A 20,275-nucleotide genomic window follows, 5' to 3' on the forward strand; every position below is an offset into this window, starting at 1 on the left:
TACTTTTATTGTTTGGATATATTTTAATGTTAAATGTGATGAAAATAAATTATTTGTAACAGTTATTAAATACACAACACAGTCTGAGTACATTTGCTGACGATATAATTCATTTTTTAAATTTTCCGTAGCGTAGTTCCAAACAGGAGGGTTGCCAACATTGATTACGTGAATATACTGTTGGTTACCATTTAAGTATATAGGCGTTTTTAAAAGCTTTATAGTATAAATAATGCCAATTTCTGAATACTAGATACGACAGAAAAGCAAATAATAGATAAGGAAGCTTTCGCATGAGTTTCTTAATAATGCGAACATAACCACAAAATGTATATTGAGAAGTCAACACGGAGATGGAAACCCGCAGCATGACTGCGGCTGCAAAAGTAGCGCCTTGTGTGTGAACAGACTCGCAACCTCCAGTTGCAACTTTTGCAGCACTCGGGTTGCGCAGCACGAAAAGTAGCGTGCAGCGTGCTACTTTTGGCTTACGTGTGAACATGACATGCAACTTTTGCAGCTGCAGTACAAAAGTTGCGCTGCAAAGGTAGCGATGTGTGACCGTACCTTAAGAATGGCGACCTCACATTTCTGAAGCAGACTTAATACATTACCCTCCTCGTTCATATCTGATACTCAGAGTCGAAATGCTCCTATCTTACCAAAGTGTGGACGGGATATGTAAACTGGTTAAACCCTTGTTCTCGCACGTCTATAATAAATGTTTTAATGCATTAATATTTTACAGCAGTCATCCACATTCATCATTTGGCAGTGAACACTCTTTCACTCACTCTGATTGGTACATGGAGATGTCAAGCAGACAGATGTGACTTGCAAATCTAATGTAACGTACAGGTAATTCTTAAAGCAGACAGCGGCGCGGGCTGTGGGCCACTAGCGTTCAGTGCAGATCAATTGTGCAAATTAGTTTTTTCTCAGAAATAAAGTTGTTATGAATATGCATAAGAAAAAGGCCAACCACTATTCCAGACGCAAAAAGGAATATGAATAACCTTGTGACGTGCCCGTAGCAATGCTAGCTTTGTCATGTTACCCAGTTAGCATAGCACATACTCTCACTATGATTTCACCTATCACTTATTTCAATGTAAGCATTACAAGTACCTGTTCTCTGTGCATTAATAGAAATCTATTTGAAATGTTGAGTGCAAAGATATCACAATTAAAAACACAGACATGTTCCTATAAATTTGGATACTCGTGTTTGGCATTGTAACAGTGTGTCATTTATACAGGGTGATTCAGTGACCATGTTACAAACTCTTAGGCAGTGATTGCCAGACACCACGAAATTGTGACGTAATAGAAATGCAACCCGCACACCACTATCACAGGGAGAGGGGTGGAGTGGGTACCTCTTCAGATAATGCAGTGAATAACAGTGCAGTGACGGACTGTGACCAAAAAACAAAAGCAGTATAATATTCTTCTACTTATTAACTATACATACTTTTTTCCATGTTAATTTTTTATCCTCCTATTAATTATTTTTGTATTATTAATAAAATAAAATAAATTTATTTTCTTATTTACCATAAAAAGAATATGTACTTTACATCAGCAGATATTTGAAATTAGAAAAGCATATCAGGCTGGTCACGAAGTTGTAAATTACACTACATACTTAAAAAAACCGTTGAAGTATTTTACTCCGATTAAGACATAGAAGCCAATACTTACTATCGTTTATTTATTAATGAAATATTCAATTACACTACATACGTCGAAAAAAGTCGAAGTATTTTACCCCGATTAAGACATAGAAGCCGATACTTTTTATTGTTCGTTTATTAATGAAATATTCAAAAGACATCGAAACATATTATCCTACACATTTGTAATGTGTACGTCCACTGCTGATAAATGTCTTTACTTATATCGAAATGATGGCTGTAAACAGAGGGTGGGGGTATGATGTCATGGTTACGCTTGAGTGGAGGCAGGGGCATGTGTCACGGCACAGCTTTTGGTGATCACTGCTCTTAGGGATGATAGAGGTCATCAATATGAACAACTGTCATATAGGAACCTATGTCCGTTTGGTAGTTACTAGCCAAGATATGTTAGTCGGTGTAACCAGCTATAGTCCGAATCAGTTTACTTAACACCCTAAGGGTGAAACCTAACCATTTTCCCCTATTACTACATATTATGCTAATGGATTATAGTGATTTTCTAGATGTCTAGCTGAATTTATTTTACCAAATTTGTTTCGAATTTCGAGTACTACAAATACGACAACTGGCACTTATTTTCTAACTGTCATGATGGCAGCAATAATTTTGGTTTTCAGTAAAGGAAACTGATGAAATGGAAGTAACTAAGCTTATGAAATCTGAACGTAATTAATTAGTAATACCGGTATTAATATCAATATACAATTCAGTTCTGTTGTGTTGTAATTCCAACTCAACACTATATTCAGGTAAGTGTAATTAAATAAGATATAACTTATGGAACTACTTGACATGAAACATGCACATGGCTAATGTACAGACTTTTATTAAAATGTCCAAGAGAGGAAATTGCATGGTAAAAACTTAGGAGTATATATTTTAAATAGCGTATACATTTCAAAGTGGTATTCTGTTTTCGGAATTCGTAATAGTCATTTCACGTGATGAAACAAAATACATTTTTAGGTTAGGTCTCGTCAATCATGAACTTTTTAGTCAAAGCAATGAATTTCATGTCGACAGACAAAATACATTTTAATATTAGATCATACTAATCTACTAATTACCAACACAATGTGCGAGAGATCCAGGAGGAAAATATACTCTTTCACAAATTATTGAACCATTTAGAAAACATAAAAATGAGATATGAATAAATAAGCAAGATATTATTATTATTATTATTATTATTATTATTATTATTATGGCATTGTGAATTTACCCTCTTTGGTGATAACTGGTATTTGTTGCAACACTGAAGAGATGGCCAAATTAGCCATTTAGGAACTAATTCTACGTGATCTTCACTACAGAATCGAACTCAAGGCCATTCTTTTGAAGTTTGGTTGCAGACAACCTGTTCCTACAAATGATGGTGATTTCTCACAAACATAGTAAGCTAGTTGGCATCATAAATTATATTTTAACTGATTAAACTTGCAACGTTCCTTCCATTTCCTTTTGCTCTTCCATAAATGAAATACACATCAGCAAGTTGCAAGGAAAGATATTTTGTTATGTACAAAATGTTGTCAAACTATTTTTTCAACCATCCTGTAGTACAAAATGTACAACAGCACACAAAGCTGCTAGACTACATAATTATTTACTTCAGCGATGTCAACTTTGGTGTGTAACCCAAGAGGAAAGATGTTTGTATCAACCAACACCACATAAAACTGTGCCCACAGCCAGCGCTTCTGTCCACGTGTAGTACAACTCTAGCCAGAGCATTTGCTGCAGGACTGAGTTCTTCACCCTGGCAATGCTCTGTTACAGTTCAAACACAAGCTACACAACGGTGTTTCTCCACGTCTCTACTCTACGATTACAAACTTGTAAAAGCTGTCCTTACCTTGTAATGATACAAATCCAAGCTCTTCAGTAATTGATGCATACAGATTTATGAGATCATTTTAACATAAATACATTTAAAAAACGGGTCTGGGAGATGCTGACTGAGAGAAACAATCACTTTATTCGCTGAACTATACCAAGCTACACTTCACTCCATTCTCCAAATTAGTAGGACGCCTCTACTCACATCAAGTGCACTTGTTTTAAACATTATCTGTCTGAAATGTATGTGGAAAGGTTCTTAAGCAACTTGTACACAATCATATTTTCATCAAATTCTATGCTTCACAAAACTTTTCAAGACTTGCCAATATTACAAATTTTATTGTCAAACTGCTACAATAGTTTAGAAGTCTTTGACTGTCGTGAAAGTAAATAAGAACATGTTCTAATTGATCAAAGACTTGACAATTCGTTGAAGGAATTGGCCAATGGGATTCCAAAATATTATGGCACCAATAACCACAAAAAACATGGCGCCCTGGCCCAGAAAAGATGTTTGCGAGACTTAATTGAATTATATGAAATAAACCCATGCCTATACACCGTGACTTCTATGGAATACCACAACAAAATGGAGAAAATAATGCATATGAAGATGAATGGATGCTGGGTCCTTCGCGTATTTCTGATAGCATGCTTTCTACATCCCACATGAATGTGTGTGTAGTATTTGTGTCCAGTGCTGGTACTTTAAAACTGGTTATACGTATTCTTTACCACAATCCTGGGTACTTCAGGGAACCCAGACATTAAAAAACAATGAAGATTTTCATTTTTTGGTTTTTTTATTGAATTCTACTAGTATTCTCTGAAATTTCCTCTTTCCAAGGGTATACACCACTCACTTATAAAGAGCTATTTTTTTACAGTTCAACATTTACAGCTGAGATGTACTAAACATTTTGAAGGTCACTTTCCGTAAGTTTATATTTTCTGCACAAAATGCACCTTTTCTCAGTTTCTACCATCAGAATTACTTAATACTTTCAGCGAACATCCATTATAGTTCATTATAGACTTAATAATGACATTTCATTGAGTTTAAATTTACAAAGGAGTTAACCCTAAAAATGTAGCAAAAATAATATTCAAATTTGCATTATATGAAAAAAATTCCTGACTTGGAGATTAAATTACATTTTTCCAAAAACCTCTGTTAAATTAACGCTCAAAGTGCCAGTGCCAGCTGTAAAGAGTCCATTACAGGACTGCGATAGTTTCTGAAAAAAAAGGTGCATTAATTTAACATAGATTATGACAACAGGGTCCGAGTTCCCATCACCAACAATTTTGATAACCTGTCCTTACAGTGTCTGACAAACAAATGAAAGCATATTGCTGAATTTTGTGGTACTAGATATTTAAGTGACGAAATTGTAATTCACATTTTTGTAAAGTTCACCTATCCTTTTTCTAAAGTCACTTTGCTTCTGCTATATCAGGAATTTTCTGATTTTGTAGTTCTATACTAGACAACAGGTACACGCATTCTTCTCATTTTACAAAGCTTCTCGGCAAACCCAGTTGCTAACGCACGTACATCTAGTGTCAGAAACAACTCTACGCCTCACGTTCTTGTATGGCAAGTCTACCCATGAAGTGTGAAGCAGACTAGGAACTGCTGCATTCAGTCACGTTTCTCCCAGACCCTTCAATTGGACTGACTGGGAGGTTTGCTCCCATTCCTTGATAATATTCTTCGGAGAACTCTGATTATTTACATGTTCAAACGAAACAATATTTAATATAGCAAGGTAAGCCATGAAGTCAGGTTCCAAGCTGCAATATGCGGCCACTTCAGTACGATGTTACATACGTGTAAAAACAATTTCTCCTGCTGGGATGGCTATTCTTTTTGTCATATTGGGTGCAGTCTATCTTGTGTTACGGATTTCCCATGGCAAAGGCATAAATCTTTTCCTAACTCAATTTTCAACTCGTGTCAAGTAGAAAAAAATACTCACAACCTTCGACAATTTTTGGTCATAACTATTTTTTCTGCATTTCAACGCTAGGGGAATTGCCCTGTTCTCACACTAATCATTGGGGCATCCAAAGTAAGTTATTCATTACATCTTCAAGTCACTGACCTATTGGCAGCAAGTTCCGTCTCTGTACAGTGACAGATTTTGTTAATATTCATATCCAGAAATAATGCACAGCAAAATATAATCATTTTTACTAATAGTACATTATGCAACGAGCCTATAATGATAGTAATTAAGAAGCGAGTATGGATGTTTATGAAACGAGCGCAAGCGAGTTTCATAATTTTCATACGAGCGTCTTAATTACCATTATAGGCGAGTTTCATACGACTTTTTATGCTCGACCATATTTCTAACTTGAAATTATTCAGATGTATACATTTTATTTGTATCTGACAAGATCGGAAGTGACCTTGTTCTAGGTCGTGAATTGTGAGATGTGCGCAGACGCGAAAGTATTGATTTTTGCCGAGGAACAATAATGTCATTGACCTTGATGTAATCCCGTTAAACTTGATGTAACCTTGATTATTGAATTCGACATTGAAAAACGAGATGACAAATTGAATTTATTTGAATATTATTTACAATTAACGCTAATTATTATAGTAACAGAACATAACCTTCTGCGACAGTAATGGATTTCCAGCCTCTGTGACTTTTCGCTAATTCTCTTTCGATTGCATATCCGAGAACAATCGATACTTGCGGTTTTATAACGGTACAAAGCTGACTTGTCATTGGCTGAACACCTGTATTTTAATGATTAGCTGTACTTTAATTACATGCATTAAAGGACTGCTATCAGGTGTATAATTACTACATTTCGGCATGGTCGAGCATAAAAAATTAAAATGCATGTCTATTCTTGGAGAGAGGGAAGGAAAACAATATACCGGTACTTAAAATTTACTGCAACGATTTTTCTCACTATTTCCGTTTTCTTGTGTTAAAAATGATATGGTGCAGGCAGCACATCTTTGTGTAAGAAATTATTTATTTATATAATTTACTTCTGATAAAAATGTAGGGCTTAAAATACCTACACAAAACGCTTTGCAAAATTGACATAACTGTATCCATTATGAAAATGGAGGCAGAAAGAGATTTCACTTCTCTAAATAATATTAATTACCCTATACAATTATGTCTCCAATTGAAAAATCTTCAAACAAAAGTTACAGCTATACAGAATTCATAAGTGAAGTAAGGTAACCACAACTGTAATGGAAATAGAGAAAATAAGACTATTTTTCTGAGAAAACTTTACTTTTCTTCACAAATGTACCTTCACAATCCATATTCACTTCTCATAAGGGAAGGGTGCCATGAGGTTAGCATATTATAAGTTTTGTCTGTTTCACAATTCAGTTTTACTTTTCTATCATACAAAGTCCCTATGGTTGTCACATTTAAAAACTGAAAACCCGGAACTTGACTTTCATCTTTAAAATGTGCGAAATGAAAAAGGGACAAAAATACATTAATTAACTTTCTTTGCATTTGATAGTTTAAAAAATATGAAATAGCCTGAAACTTAAAAAAATTAAAGTTCATAAACACAAAAGGCTATACTGTTAAAAATAAAGACAGTTACCACGTTTATTTTATATTATGTTGACTAATAGCTACTAACTTCTGAGATGGCAAAAACATTCCCTGGTCGAGGAAGCAACGAAAACACGTGGCCATTTTTATGTACAGGAAAAGTTAAATAATTGTCTAAGTAATTTAATTTACTAATATACAGTTTTATCCGTGGCATGTAATACAAAATACAACATTTTCACCTCATAATTTTGTATTTTATCTGTTATTTTTCAACATTTTGCATTGTTACACCTCCAGTATAATTGGTAATCTAATAAGAAGGCTTGGCAATAAGAAACACAATTTTCTTCTTGGAATTGTTATGGACAGTGGTTCTGATTTTACCAAGGAATTTAGTGGAAGGAAATATTCCTATACATCTTCATTACACAACTCTTAACACTGTATCACTTCGGACCGAAATAAAATATTCCTATATGGAATAAACTTCAAATATCAAACTCTGAAGCGAGAGGCAGACGTAAACTGACAACAGTAACCATACATATAAGAGAGAAGAGGAAAACGACATACCAGTGAAACAGAAACAGTTTCATTCAATATGAATCTACTTGAATCGCGAACTTAAATCCAATATTGTATGCATTTGTCAAGCTCTATATTTTTAACCCTTTTGAACTGCTATATCAAAAAATTAAGAATAAAATTGTCTGAAAAGAAAGGAAACAGTAATTTCTTACTTCCTTTTTTGTTTGCTGAAAATCAGGATATATATATATATGTTCCGAGAATTATTTTCGGGATACTGGAACATAGATCTCGATTCTGGTACGGTCAGGAAAATCGGGATCGTATGGCAACCCTAAAATTAACGTGATGTTATACGAAATCAACTTCTAGATATGGAAAACACATTTTCGATATCCTTTTCTGACCTTTAATACGTTGCATGGCCCTAGGAACCTTACTTCCTGGCTTCCCCTCACACAGAGTAACGCTACGATGCCGGGAGGCAGACCCGACCTACTACTACTATGACAAAGGTTTGAAGATACCGAGCTGTGCAGACGGCGAGTCCCACGAATCGCTGTCGGTAGCCAGGTCTTCCAAAGTGAGTGGAGGAGGAGGTGGTGGTGGTGGCAGTGGGTCCACAACCTCACGCCTCCGTGGACTGAGGCTGAGGTGGGGGCACAGACTCCTTGGCCTTGAGAACCTCGCTGGGGTCAGCCCCATCTGACAGCTGCTGACTGGACACGGGCTGGTGCTGTTGCTGACTGGATTCAGGTTGGTATTGCTGCTGGCTGGGTTCAGGTTGGTATTGCTGTTGACTGGGTTCAGGTTGGTATTGCTGTTGACGGGATTCAGGTTTGTATTGCTGTTGACTGGGTTCAGGTTGGTACTGCTGCTTAGTGGGTTCAGATTGGTACTGCGGTTGACTGGGTTCAGGTTGGTACTGCTGCTGACTGGGTTCAGGTTGGTATTGCTGTTGACTGGGTTCAGGTTGGTAGTGCTGTTGACTGGGTTCAGGTTGGTACTGCTGCTGACTGGAGTCAGTCTGGTACTGTTGACTAGAATCTGGTTGGTACTGAGTTTGGTACTGCTGTTGACTGGTTTCGGATTCGTAAGGTTGGTACTGCTGGGGGTCATATTGCTGTGGGTCGTATTGCTCTGCTCCTGCATGGAGCTGTGACTCAGCGGGGTCTCTGGCGTAGGCGTCGTCATCTGAAACAGATCAGGGACATTCTTCTACAGACTGACTGTTGAAGCACAGTAGGCTACATGTTGTATCTCCCTCTGGATCTTGGATGGAATATTGTACAGCTGCTTGTACACGATTAAGTCTTTCTTTCCAATTGAATACTTAACAAGAAAAGTTGTCAAAGATTGATCAATAATGAAAAACTTGTCAAAAGCTGTTTCATATTGCTAAACATTTAACAAGATTTTAAAAGACATGTTTCAAGTTCATTACAATCTATGTAAGCCTATTTACCAAATATTACAATATAAATATAGTAATGCTTGTCTATTCGGATGACGTGAATATGTTAGGAGAAAATCCACAAACAATTAGGGAAAACGCGGAAATTTTACTGGAAGCAAGTAAAGAGATAGGTTTGGAAGTAAATCCCGAAAAGACAAAGTATATGATTATGTCTCGTGACGAGAATTTTGTCCGAAATGGAAATATAAAAATTGGAAAATTATCTTTTGAAGAGGTGGGGAAGTTGAAATATCTTGGAGCAACAGTAACAAATATAAATGATACTCGGGAGGAAATTAAACACAGAATAAATATGGGAAATGCCTGTTATTATTCGGTCAAGAAGCTTTTATCATCCAGTCTGCTGACAAAATATCTGAAAGTTGGAATTTATAAAACAGTTATATTACCGGTTGTTCTGTATGGTTGTGAAACTTGGACTCTCACTTGTAATAATAATAATAATAATAATAATAATAATAATAATAATAATAATAATAATAATAATAATAATTACTATTGCTATCGAGAATTATTTGATAAATACTTCCTTAAATATTCTGTTCTATAATTGGTTTGATGTCTGATAGTCTCTGACATTACTCGGTAGGGAATTCCAAAGTCAAGGAACAGTTACAGGAGTGGATAAATGCTATATATGAAAGAGGACGGAAAGACAGTGGATTTTTCTATTATCTTCTACACAAAATTTGTAAATCCTTTGCAGACTAACTAGGCTATACAAAACAATATTTGTGTTACATAACTGTACGGTACCTTAAAACGAAGAATATTAATACTCCAAATTGTTTTGAAACAAAATATTTACTACTAATATTCCCCTAGATTCTAGGTTAGAATAGTCTTCATTAAAAAATACATGTATTGTTACTTAACTCCAGATATCTGCCTTGCAGTTTCCTCATATGCAAAATTTTTCTTTAGTTTATTATGGTATTTCAGAGAACCCATGGTGTACAGGCATGGGTTTAATTCATATAATTGAATTAACTCCCAAACAACTTCTCTTGGCCAGGAGGCCATGTTTTTTGTGGTTCTTGGCGCCATAATATTTTCGAATTCCATTGATCAATTCCTTCAAAGAATTGTCAAGTCTTTGATCAATTAGAACATCGTCGCTGCATCTCCAAAATCCGCTAAGAAGATTTTGCAGGACAAAGAAGAAGCATTGTCACTTTTAATTCCCTTGATTTTCAAAGCTACTTTCGGTATAATTTCAATCACTACAAGAAAAATTATGAATTTATACCGCCAATAGCTTTGAAAATCAAGGGAATCATAAGTGACAATGCTTCTTCTTTGTCCTGTAATATGTTTTTAAAAACACAGCGGCAACACATTCTTGTTCACTTTCAACACAATCAAGACTTTTAAAGTATTGTAAGCAATTTGACAGTAAAACTTGTAAAGTATTGACAAGTGTTGAAAAGTCTCGTGAAGCATTGAATTTGACGAAAATTTGATCGTGTACAAGCAGCTTAAGTAGTTTATAAAGAACAGAGGAACAAGTAAGCTTATCACACAGGTAAATGCACGTTGCATAAAAAAAATTGAAATAACTACTGAAGCTTTCCTGGTGACGTGATAACTCAAAATTTTCTCGGGCTTCCAGCCAGGTCATAAGTTGGTGATCCACCGACGTTTCGAGGATGTTCATCTTCCTCATCTTCAGGGTTAAATGATATCTAAGGGTACCCAGCTCCTTAATTTATAGTGCCAGAGGGAAGAGTCAGCCGAGGAGCTGTGCGCTGATTGGCTCTTATTAGTGCGGACTGCAGCGTGATCAGTAAAAGACGATCTAGGCCTCAGAGTACCAGGGATCTACCGCATTCCTTGTGAATGTGAGGCTGCTTACATTGGACAGACGGGACGCACAATAACTACGCGTCTTTCGGAACATCAAAGAAGCATCAGATTAATGCAGCCCGAAAAATCCGGATTGGCTGAACATTGTATTGCAAAAAGCCATAGGGCTAATTTTAATAGCACCAAGGTCCTGGCAAAGTGTTCCGTCTACTGGGATAGAAGAGTAAAGGAAACCCTGGCCATAGCGGCAGAACGCGGTAACCTGAATCGGGACTCGGGTCTCCAACTAAGCGCGGCGTGGGCACCAGCTATTAAATTTCTCAACACCCAGACGATGGGCTGTCATCAGCGGAGGACACATAAGAACTCGTCCGCCGAGCCCATCATGAGACCCGCGGTCAATCAGCCGAACAGCACAAAGCAAGACGACACGTCGGCCACGTTCACACCGCTGTCCGCACTAATAAGAGCCAATCAGCGTACAGCTCCTCGGCTGACTCCTCCCTCTGGCACTATAAATTAAGGAGCTGGGTACCCTTAGATATCATTCAACCCTGAAGATGAACATCCTCGAAACGTCAGTGGATCACCAACTTATGACCTGGCTGGAAGCCCGAGAAAATTTTGAGTTATAAAAAAAAATTAATTCTTTCATGGAAGTACATTATGAAATATGGCAAAGTTCACAGACAAGCGAAACAAATGCCAAATGTTTTACACAGAGATAACTGATAGTCATTTAAGTTCTTAGCAAGTCACTAGACAGGTTGACTTGTGGGATCACTTGATTGCTCATGCTCAGAAGCATTTCTACATCAGATTGATGACAAGTGTCACTATTGTGACTTCTTTGTGCGTGGTGAGTGGAGTTTCCTTCAATGTACTCCAGTGTATCGATGGTGATGAATAACAACCTCGTATACAAAAATATTCAATTTTACAGAAGAGCAAAACAACATTTTAATATTTTGATAACCAACAAATATCTGACATAAAAGGGTATTTATATATCTTCTTGTAAAGTCTGTATCCATGCCTGGAAATGAGATGTGTTTGCACAAGATTCTGAAATACTGTTTTTATAGGGATACAGCGGAATCTCATTTCGTTCATTTTTTTTTTACATATGATGTTGCTGTTCAACACTATCGATAAGTCAAATGTGATTAAATATAAATGGTGAACAAAAACTAAAGAATTTCATCTTTAATGAACGAAAATGTTAAGACATTTTTTCATTAATATTCATACCAGTACATAAAAATCAATTTCCGAAATAATAATTTCAAATATACGGAGCCATCATTTTACCCAGGTTGCTTTGAGTGGTGTCATGGCCTCAGGCACACACCTGCAGTCCCTGTGCGGTCAGCAGTCTGACACACACATTCTTATGCATCAAGATAAATCAGATGAAAGGACAAGGATAACTCGGTAATATTATTTTGCAAATAAATTTCTGAACGTGCCTAACATTGCTTACCTTTTCAAAGAAGCTGTTGAAATTGTTCTTCTTGTGCTTCGAGAAACATACTGTAGCATCATAACAAATTCAGTTAGTTATGAATGCAAAACAATGCATCATCACTGAAAAACACTTCTGTAGTTTGTATGAACGAAATTTCAGTAAATCTAGCTTTCAGGTATAACTCCCTGTAAAGTTGATTTGAATAATTTCCAGGCAAAAAAATTGTTCCAGGGCCGGGCATCGAGCCCAGGACCTTTGGTTAAACGTACCAATGCTCTACCAACTGAGCTACCCAGGAACTCTACCAGATACCAATCCAATTTTTCCCTCTATATCGACAGACCTCAAAGTGGGCTGACAACCATCAAGCAACCAACATTGAGTGCACACTAACTCTGTGTGACTTAACTTGCGGTTTTCTGTTAACGAACAGTGCCGTGCATTATGCAAATCAAGCTTTCAGGTACGTTCAACCAAAGGTCCCTGGTTCGATGCCTAGCCCGGAACAATTTTTCCCTGGAAATTATTAAAATTAACTTTACAGGGAGTCATACCTGAAAACTTGATTTGCATAATACATGTCACTGTTCGTTAACAGAAAACCACAATTTAAGTCACACAGAGTTAGTGTGCACTCAATGTTGGTTGCTTGACGGTTGTCAGCCCAATTTGAGGTCTGTGGATATAGAGGGGGAAAATTGGATTGGTGTCTGGTAGAGTCCCGGGTAGCTCAGTTGGTACGTTTAACCAAAGATCCAGGGTTCGATGCCCGGCCCCAGAACAATTTTTCCCTGGAAATTATTGAAATTTCAGTAATTTGTATCTTTGTGTGCTCACCCATAGCTGACTTCTACTTGCTGAGGTGACTTAGAAACTTTCGTGGCGAATGTTGTAATCAAGCACCGATATATCAAGCTTTTTTTCTGTTAAGACGTGACATCTTCGGTTTTTTTTTCTATCCAATACTGTTCCTGTAGTTTTGAATTTGTTGACTATTTAAGAAATCAAGCTCTGTTGGAAAGAGTGGGTGAAGAAAGAATGATGCTGAAACTGATCAGGAAGAGAAAAAGGAATTGGTTGGGTCACTGGCTGAGAAGAAATTGCCCACTGAAGAATGCATTGGAAGGAATGGTGAACGGGAGAAGAGTTCGGGTCAGAAGAAGATATCAGATGATAGACGACATTAAGATATATGAATCATATGCGGAGACTAAGAGGAAGGCAGAAAATAGGAAAGACTGGAGAATGCTCAGTTTAGTCCTGGGACAGAACACTATGAATGAATTACAGGGGTTATACAGTGAAACCTCTCCTTACGGACACCCCCAAGATACGGTCACTCCTCATATACTGACAGATTTTTATGTTCCAACTGAAATAATATAGAAATAATGATAAATTTAACTCTCGTTTACGGACACTCTCAGACATGGACACGGACAGCTGTTTCACAGTCCTAAAGCTTGCTTTACTTCCTGATTGCGGACAGAACTTGGATTTCAAGACCTAATGTGTTACAAAAATGGAAAATTTAGTTTCGAGAATTTCTTAACATGAAAGAAGACAAAAAGGGTCTCGTAGGCTACCACTAGCCCAGTCGGGTATCTCTTGTTAGCTAGAAGCAGGTGGATAAACAAAGTCATAAAATTTAACCTGTCTGATGGGTCCAAGATTTCCGCAATCGTGAAATTGTATTCGACATATGATAGGGTTAGTGGGATTATTCTCTTCACTTCAATCAATTGTCCTGTTTCAAGAGACATGGCACCTGAACGTAAAGGTTAAGTTGAAAATTGTCAATTACAGTACTGCATAACTGTAGATCTAGAATAAAATTCTCTTCACTTCAGTCAATTGTTCTGTTTCGAGAGACATGGCACCTGAACATAAAGGTTAAGATGAAAATTGTCAATTACAGTACTACATAACTGTAGATCTAGAATAAGATTCTCTTCACTTCAGTCAATTGTTCTGTTTCGAGAGACATGGCACCTGAACGTAAAGGTTAAGTTGAAAATTGTCAATTACAGTACTGCATAACTGTAGATCTAGAATAAAATTGCATGGCACAGTACTGTATTTTCCTTTCTCGGTCTTATCTACTGTAGTTCAAAGTTGCAAAGAATTTACTGTAGTATGCTGTATTCAGAATTAAACTACAGTAATACATTTCATTTAAAGCGTGAAGGGATATATAATACACATTATAAATTTACTGTTAGATTGGGGAGCCTTCCTCCCAACAAAGGGCACCTAACAGATGCGGACAGATTGTTACGTCCCTTCGATGTCCATAAATGAGAGGTTTCACTGTAACTATATAGTCCTAAGCCACACAGACAAAATTTTACAGGAGAGCTTATTAAAGGTTTAAAATCCAATGCTATTAGGTAAGGTATCATAATTTTTTTTTGACGTATACTTACGTCATTTGTTGATCAATTGTTACAATATTTTACTAGCATGTAAGAAATGAATTCGCACAAAAACCCATTTTTATTAAAAAACATGACTTTGGACTGTCTCATTCTCATCTCTTGAATTATGAACTGTACATCTGTTAATTGGTTCAAGCTCAGGAAAGTGTTTCTAAAATGCTCTACAATAATGAGCAGGTGATTTGTTCCAACAAATGAAAACTCTTTGTTCTGTATTAAATTTATGCATCACACTCACAACCCAAGAGAACTGAACAACAGCACAGTACACTTTTAGACTGCCTTGCCTTCCTTGTATACTGTACTGTCCGTTACTCAGGAGAAGATGAGCGGAAAGAATGTGACCTTCTTGACTATCGCTGTTGATTATTATAAACATCGCTCAGATAAGCATCCCAGTATCCAGGTTATTACTCGTGCAGGAAACATGAGTAACAATGCGTATGGAAATTAAAGCTAAGTTGAACAGAAGGAGACCTAATGTTTCCGCTTACTGCAGTACAAATACTGCACTTGTTGTCGTACGTTATCTGTTCACATCCCTTCCTCCTCAGTCCGCTCTCGTCTTCTCCTGAGTCACCGACAGTACATTCATCGGCAGGTGATCTCTGGGTCATTGCAGAACTGTGCTGCTGAAAGCAAGCCTGAGTAAAATGACGGCTCTAGTCATTGAATATATCACAATTTCAGTTACCCAGTTCACTTTTCAAGTGCAGTGCATTGTGGGATACAATACAGTGAATCATCAGATGGACTTGGTCCACGAAAGTCTCGACTGCACCACGTATGTGGTGCATGGTGGTACACTCTCCAGCTTATTTTCCTCTGTCCTGTACTTTCGGAAAGGAAGTTAGAGAGCCGTGCAGAGGCCGTGTGTGTCTGCTGCGTCATGCATTCCTACATAATCAGTGCTCAATGGTGCTGTTAGGATTTACCTTTCCACTCCTGAGCCTCAAAAGAGGCTTCAAGTTTGCTACTTAAAAAATCTATGTTACTTTGTAGCCCAGCCATTTCTTCCCTGAAAGACAGAATGTAAAAGTCAATATTCATAAATTAAATGGGGCCAAACCCAGACCAGCGTGTGCTGCATGCGGCAAAACCTCGGAGCAGGAGCAGGGTTACGTTTCAAAGCAGTTCAGTCATTTCCAGGCTGTGTTGTTATTACTACTCCCAACATTGGTCACAGAATGGAGAGTTTTGCTTTAAATCCTACTAATGCAGTCATGGCTTCAATTTTGTATGTTGTTAATATTAATAAATAACTAACACAAAGCACGAAATTTCATGGTGTACAGGAAACAGAAATTGCTCTGTTAAGACTACTTTGACATAGTATGAAAAAAAAGCAATGAATCTCATGTCATAAAATATATACAGAGTGATTCATGAGAAGTTACAGCCACTTGCAGAGCATATTCTTGAAGATATTTTCAGCAAAAAAATGTCGTATAAGCTTGAGTCCTATTCTTAATATTATTTTCAGAGTTACACTAATTTGAAGTTGTTAAAAAACACCTTTTTTCTTTAGTTTTAAGGGTAAAAGAATAATATTACAATTAGAGAATGAACTATTCACATGTATAATTTCTTTAATTGACTAGTATTCTGAAGCTAAAAATGCGTTGTGAATTTCATAGTTGTGTTGTACAAAATATTTTTTTTCCAATTTTTAACTTCAATAGTAATATGCGTTACAAGAACGGTATGTTGAAGTTTTCATGTTCGAGGAAAAGTTTGAAAAAGCGAAACGTAGTTGAGCTTTTTTAATTTCCAAGAATTGAAAGAAAACATACCGCTCGTGTATCGTACATTATTTTGTGCGAAGATCGTTTATTACATACCTGAAAGAGGAATTTCTAATTAGATGCAATGAAATCTCCATATTGGTTTCTGTTCAATGACGGCAAATTTGCAAAACAAAAATATCTATCTTCAACATTGTTGCTTTAAAATGTTTTCTGTGTTTACTATACTCCAGCAGGCCGTGATATACGTCTGTTTTTTTTCCCCCCAGTCTATAAATGCGAACTTAAAACAAACAGCTTCCTTAATGTTACATGCATCACGAATGCAGTAACTTTAGTGGAGTTGTAGAGTTTACTTAATTTTTGCAAATATTTAAAAACAATAATTAACAGTGCAATTTAGGTGAAATTGCAGTGGTAAGTTTCCAATTTATAATTATTACTATATTGAACGTCTCTAAAAATAATATGTTAAAAGCTTAAAGCAGTAAAATCAATATGTCACTTAAGCGGTAAGAAGAGGGAAATTGTTATGTGTGTTAGGTTGGGAATACTGAATGTAGAATTTTAGACTTACCGCGGATTGGTTTTGTGCGGAAACCAAGCAAATACGCATGATCTCGCACAAAATTATATTTTTCTTACGCATTTAACACAACAACTGAATATCCTCCCGGAATAAAGGTATATGGTGCATGGTTTCCCTATGTACTTATACCCTTATTCTGGGGGGTATTCAGTTGTTACAAATCACTTCATTCTTGTAAATTCTTTAAGACTGTAAATTAAGATACAAAATTGAACTGTAAAGAATCAAGTTGCTAGAAGTCGTGTGATCTGTAACAAATGTTGTGATAAGTGTGAAAGAATAATGTAATTTTTAGTTAAAAATTGAAAAAAAAAAAAAAATCTGTACACAGCAACTAAGGAATAGAATAACATATTTTTTTGTTTCACAATACTAATCAATTAAAGAAAGTATACTTCTGAATAGTTCATTCTCTATTTGTAACATTCTTTTACCCTTAAAACAAAAAGATATTTTTTAACAACTTAAAACTGGTGTACCTCTGAAAATATTAAGATTAGGACAAATGTTTATATGACATTTTTTGCTCACAATGTCTTCAGAAATAAGCTCCGTAAATAATGGTAACTCCTCGTGAATCACCCTGTATAACACAATTAAAATATGTACTGAATGAAAGTTTTTCGAATTACCCAAGATCACATTATTAAACATATTATTTCTGTCCAACGTAACAAAATTCTCGTAACTCGAAATCTCTAACTGCTTTAGTCTAGGCTCAGGGTTGCCAGATGTCAAAATTTAGATGGTCATATTCCGTCTTTTTATTAAATATCACACATCCGCATTGAATAATGACAGTACACAAAATGTTCCCCATTCACTTTCTGACTATTTCGTGTATAGCTTCATTAAGGTTTTTACGTAACAGTTTGACATAATTCACAATGATGAATAAATCCAGCTGCTGCTACTGTAAGTCAATTATTGTTTCTAAATTATGTACTTAATTCTTAATTGTAAGTCACTTTTTGGTGTTATCTCTTTACTATTGTTTATTATTTTTAAATCATATATTTAATTTGTAAATTCGAGTCATTTTTGAATCATCTCTTTGTCAATCACAACCCTAATATACAGAAGGATAAAACAGGGTTTCAATCTTTGGATGTTGATAATAGTATGTCAATAATTTCCTCTCATAACAATATTCGTTTCAGAATTAGTCTAAGCAAGAAATTAATATTTTTATTTCAAAATGTTTTCTGTTTAGCAACAATAAATTTAGCTAATTTAACAAACTGTAAACTTGTTTCTATGTAAAATTTCTCAGAAACTGTTTCTTTACTTCAAACGAGTAATGTGAATACAGATATTCCATTTCAGGAATATGTTGTTGTTGTTGTTTTCTAATGCCAGGCGTTTGACAATAATGTCATTTGACCTCTTGCACTCCAATATTTTTCAAAGATATTATCATGACCAGCCACTGAAGCACAGATTTTGAGGTGTTCCGAATCCATTTCTTGGTTTGAGTTGCACAATGGGCAGTTAGGGGACTGATATATTCCAATTCTATGCAGGTGTTTGGCCAAACAATCATGGCCTGTTGCCAATCTAAATGCAGCTACAGACGATTTTCGTGTTTCAGGAATATGTTAAAACTTACTTACATACAAATGACTTTTAAGGAACCTGCAAGTTCATTGCCGCCCTCACATAAGCCCTCCATCAGTCTCTATCCTGAGCAAGATTAATCCAGTCTCTACCATCATATCCCACCTCCCTCAAATCCATTTTAATATTATCCTCCCATCTACGTCTCGGCCTGCCTATAGGTCTTTTTCCCTCAGTCTTCCAACTAACACTCTATATGCATTTCTACATTCGCCCAAACATGCCACATGCCCTATCCATCTCAAACGTCTGGATTTAATGTTCTTAATTATGATGTGCAGTACAAATTTTTGTTTTCTTTTTTCAAAACTTCTCTTCCTTATTTAGGCTGAAAGTCATATACTATGAAAAGTTAGTTTATATTTATGACTGTGTCCCTCTTTCAACAATTTAAAACCTGGCAACCATGATTTATAAGATGCAATAACAATGAAAGGTAAGTACTATTCCGATGTCAACCATCAGCAAAAAACCTGCTGAATGGCAAGCAATTAAAACTAAAAAAATTAGTCATTTAACTAGTAAAGGTATGACAATAAATCAAAAGGTAGCATGTTATGTCACTTCTTTCTCTACCTCCCAAACAGACAATATTACATTAATTTTTCATGTATTCCAATGGATACCATCCCATTGTGGAATCCTGGGAAACGAGAATGCGGATGCTTTAGCAAAGAAGGGCAGCACTGCTACTTACAGACCTATTACTAAATCTACGTATTACTCTGTAAAAAGATTTATTAAATCTACATACTTAGACTTCAACAAACAAAATTTGATAACACAATCCCAAGGGAAAAAATGGAACTCTCTGCATCAAAATCCACAGTTAATTCCCGATTTACCACGAAAATCGTGTGTAGCTGCATTTAGATTGGCAACAGGCCATGATTGTTTGGCCAAACACCTGCATAGAATTGGAATATATCAGTCCCCTAACTGCCCATTGTGCAACTCAAACCAAGAAATGGATTCGGAACACCTCAAAATCTGTGCTTCAGTGGCTGGTCATGATGATATCTTTGAAAAATATTGGAGTGCAAGAGGTCAAATGACTTTATTGTCAAACGCCTGGCATTAGAAAACAACAACAACATTAATTTTTCAAAGTCAATTATGTAGGATTTGTTGAGCTCTGAAATGTTTATCTCATGGAGATTTTGGTTGCATACAATTTTACAATTTCTCTGACACCAAAGTGGTATGATGAGCTGGTGACAACAAACTGTAAAGAAGCACACCGTTTCAGAACATCACTCATCTAGAAGGCAATGCCTGGCTAACTGCTGTTAATATTCTGCCACTGCTCCTGCTCTGGTTGCCACAGAAGTGCACCCTGGTGCAGTCCAGCCTCCTGACCTGTTGGTGTGGTGCCAGTTCACTACTGTCTACTAGGTGCCGCCGCTGTTGCTTCTGTATCTCCCACAGCCGTCCCAGTTTATCCAACAACATGGCATTGTCCTCTCTTAAACCGGCCCTCTCACATCTGTGAACAAGCATGGCTCATG

At 36.4% G+C, this 20,275-nt stretch overlaps 1 protein-coding gene across 3 annotated transcripts in view; it reads right to left on the reverse strand.

Annotated features, from left to right (window-relative positions):
* Positions 1–209: 209 nt before the first annotated feature.
* LOC138711039 (serologically defined colon cancer antigen 8 homolog) overlaps positions 210–20,275 on the reverse strand; it is a 105,096-nt gene continuing 85,030 nt past the window's right edge. For 2 of the 3 annotated variants that reach the window (XM_069842332.1, XM_069842330.1), the window contains 2 exons: positions 20,127–20,253; positions 211–8,821 (listed from right to left, as the gene is read on the reverse strand). In XM_069842332.1, the coding sequence (XP_069698433.1) occupies positions 8,132–8,821; positions 20,127–20,253 (817 nt within the window). In that variant the 3' untranslated portion in view covers positions 211–8,131. Of the gene's footprint in view, positions 8,822–20,126; positions 20,254–20,275 lie in introns of all 3 variants that reach the window. The other variant, XM_069842331.1, reaches the window with a different exon arrangement.

This window comes from Periplaneta americana, chromosome 12 (genome assembly GCF_040183065.1).
Source record: "Periplaneta americana isolate PAMFEO1 chromosome 12, P.americana_PAMFEO1_priV1, whole genome shotgun sequence".
NCBI classification, from domain to species: Eukaryota; Metazoa; Arthropoda; class Insecta; order Blattodea; family Blattidae; genus Periplaneta; species Periplaneta americana.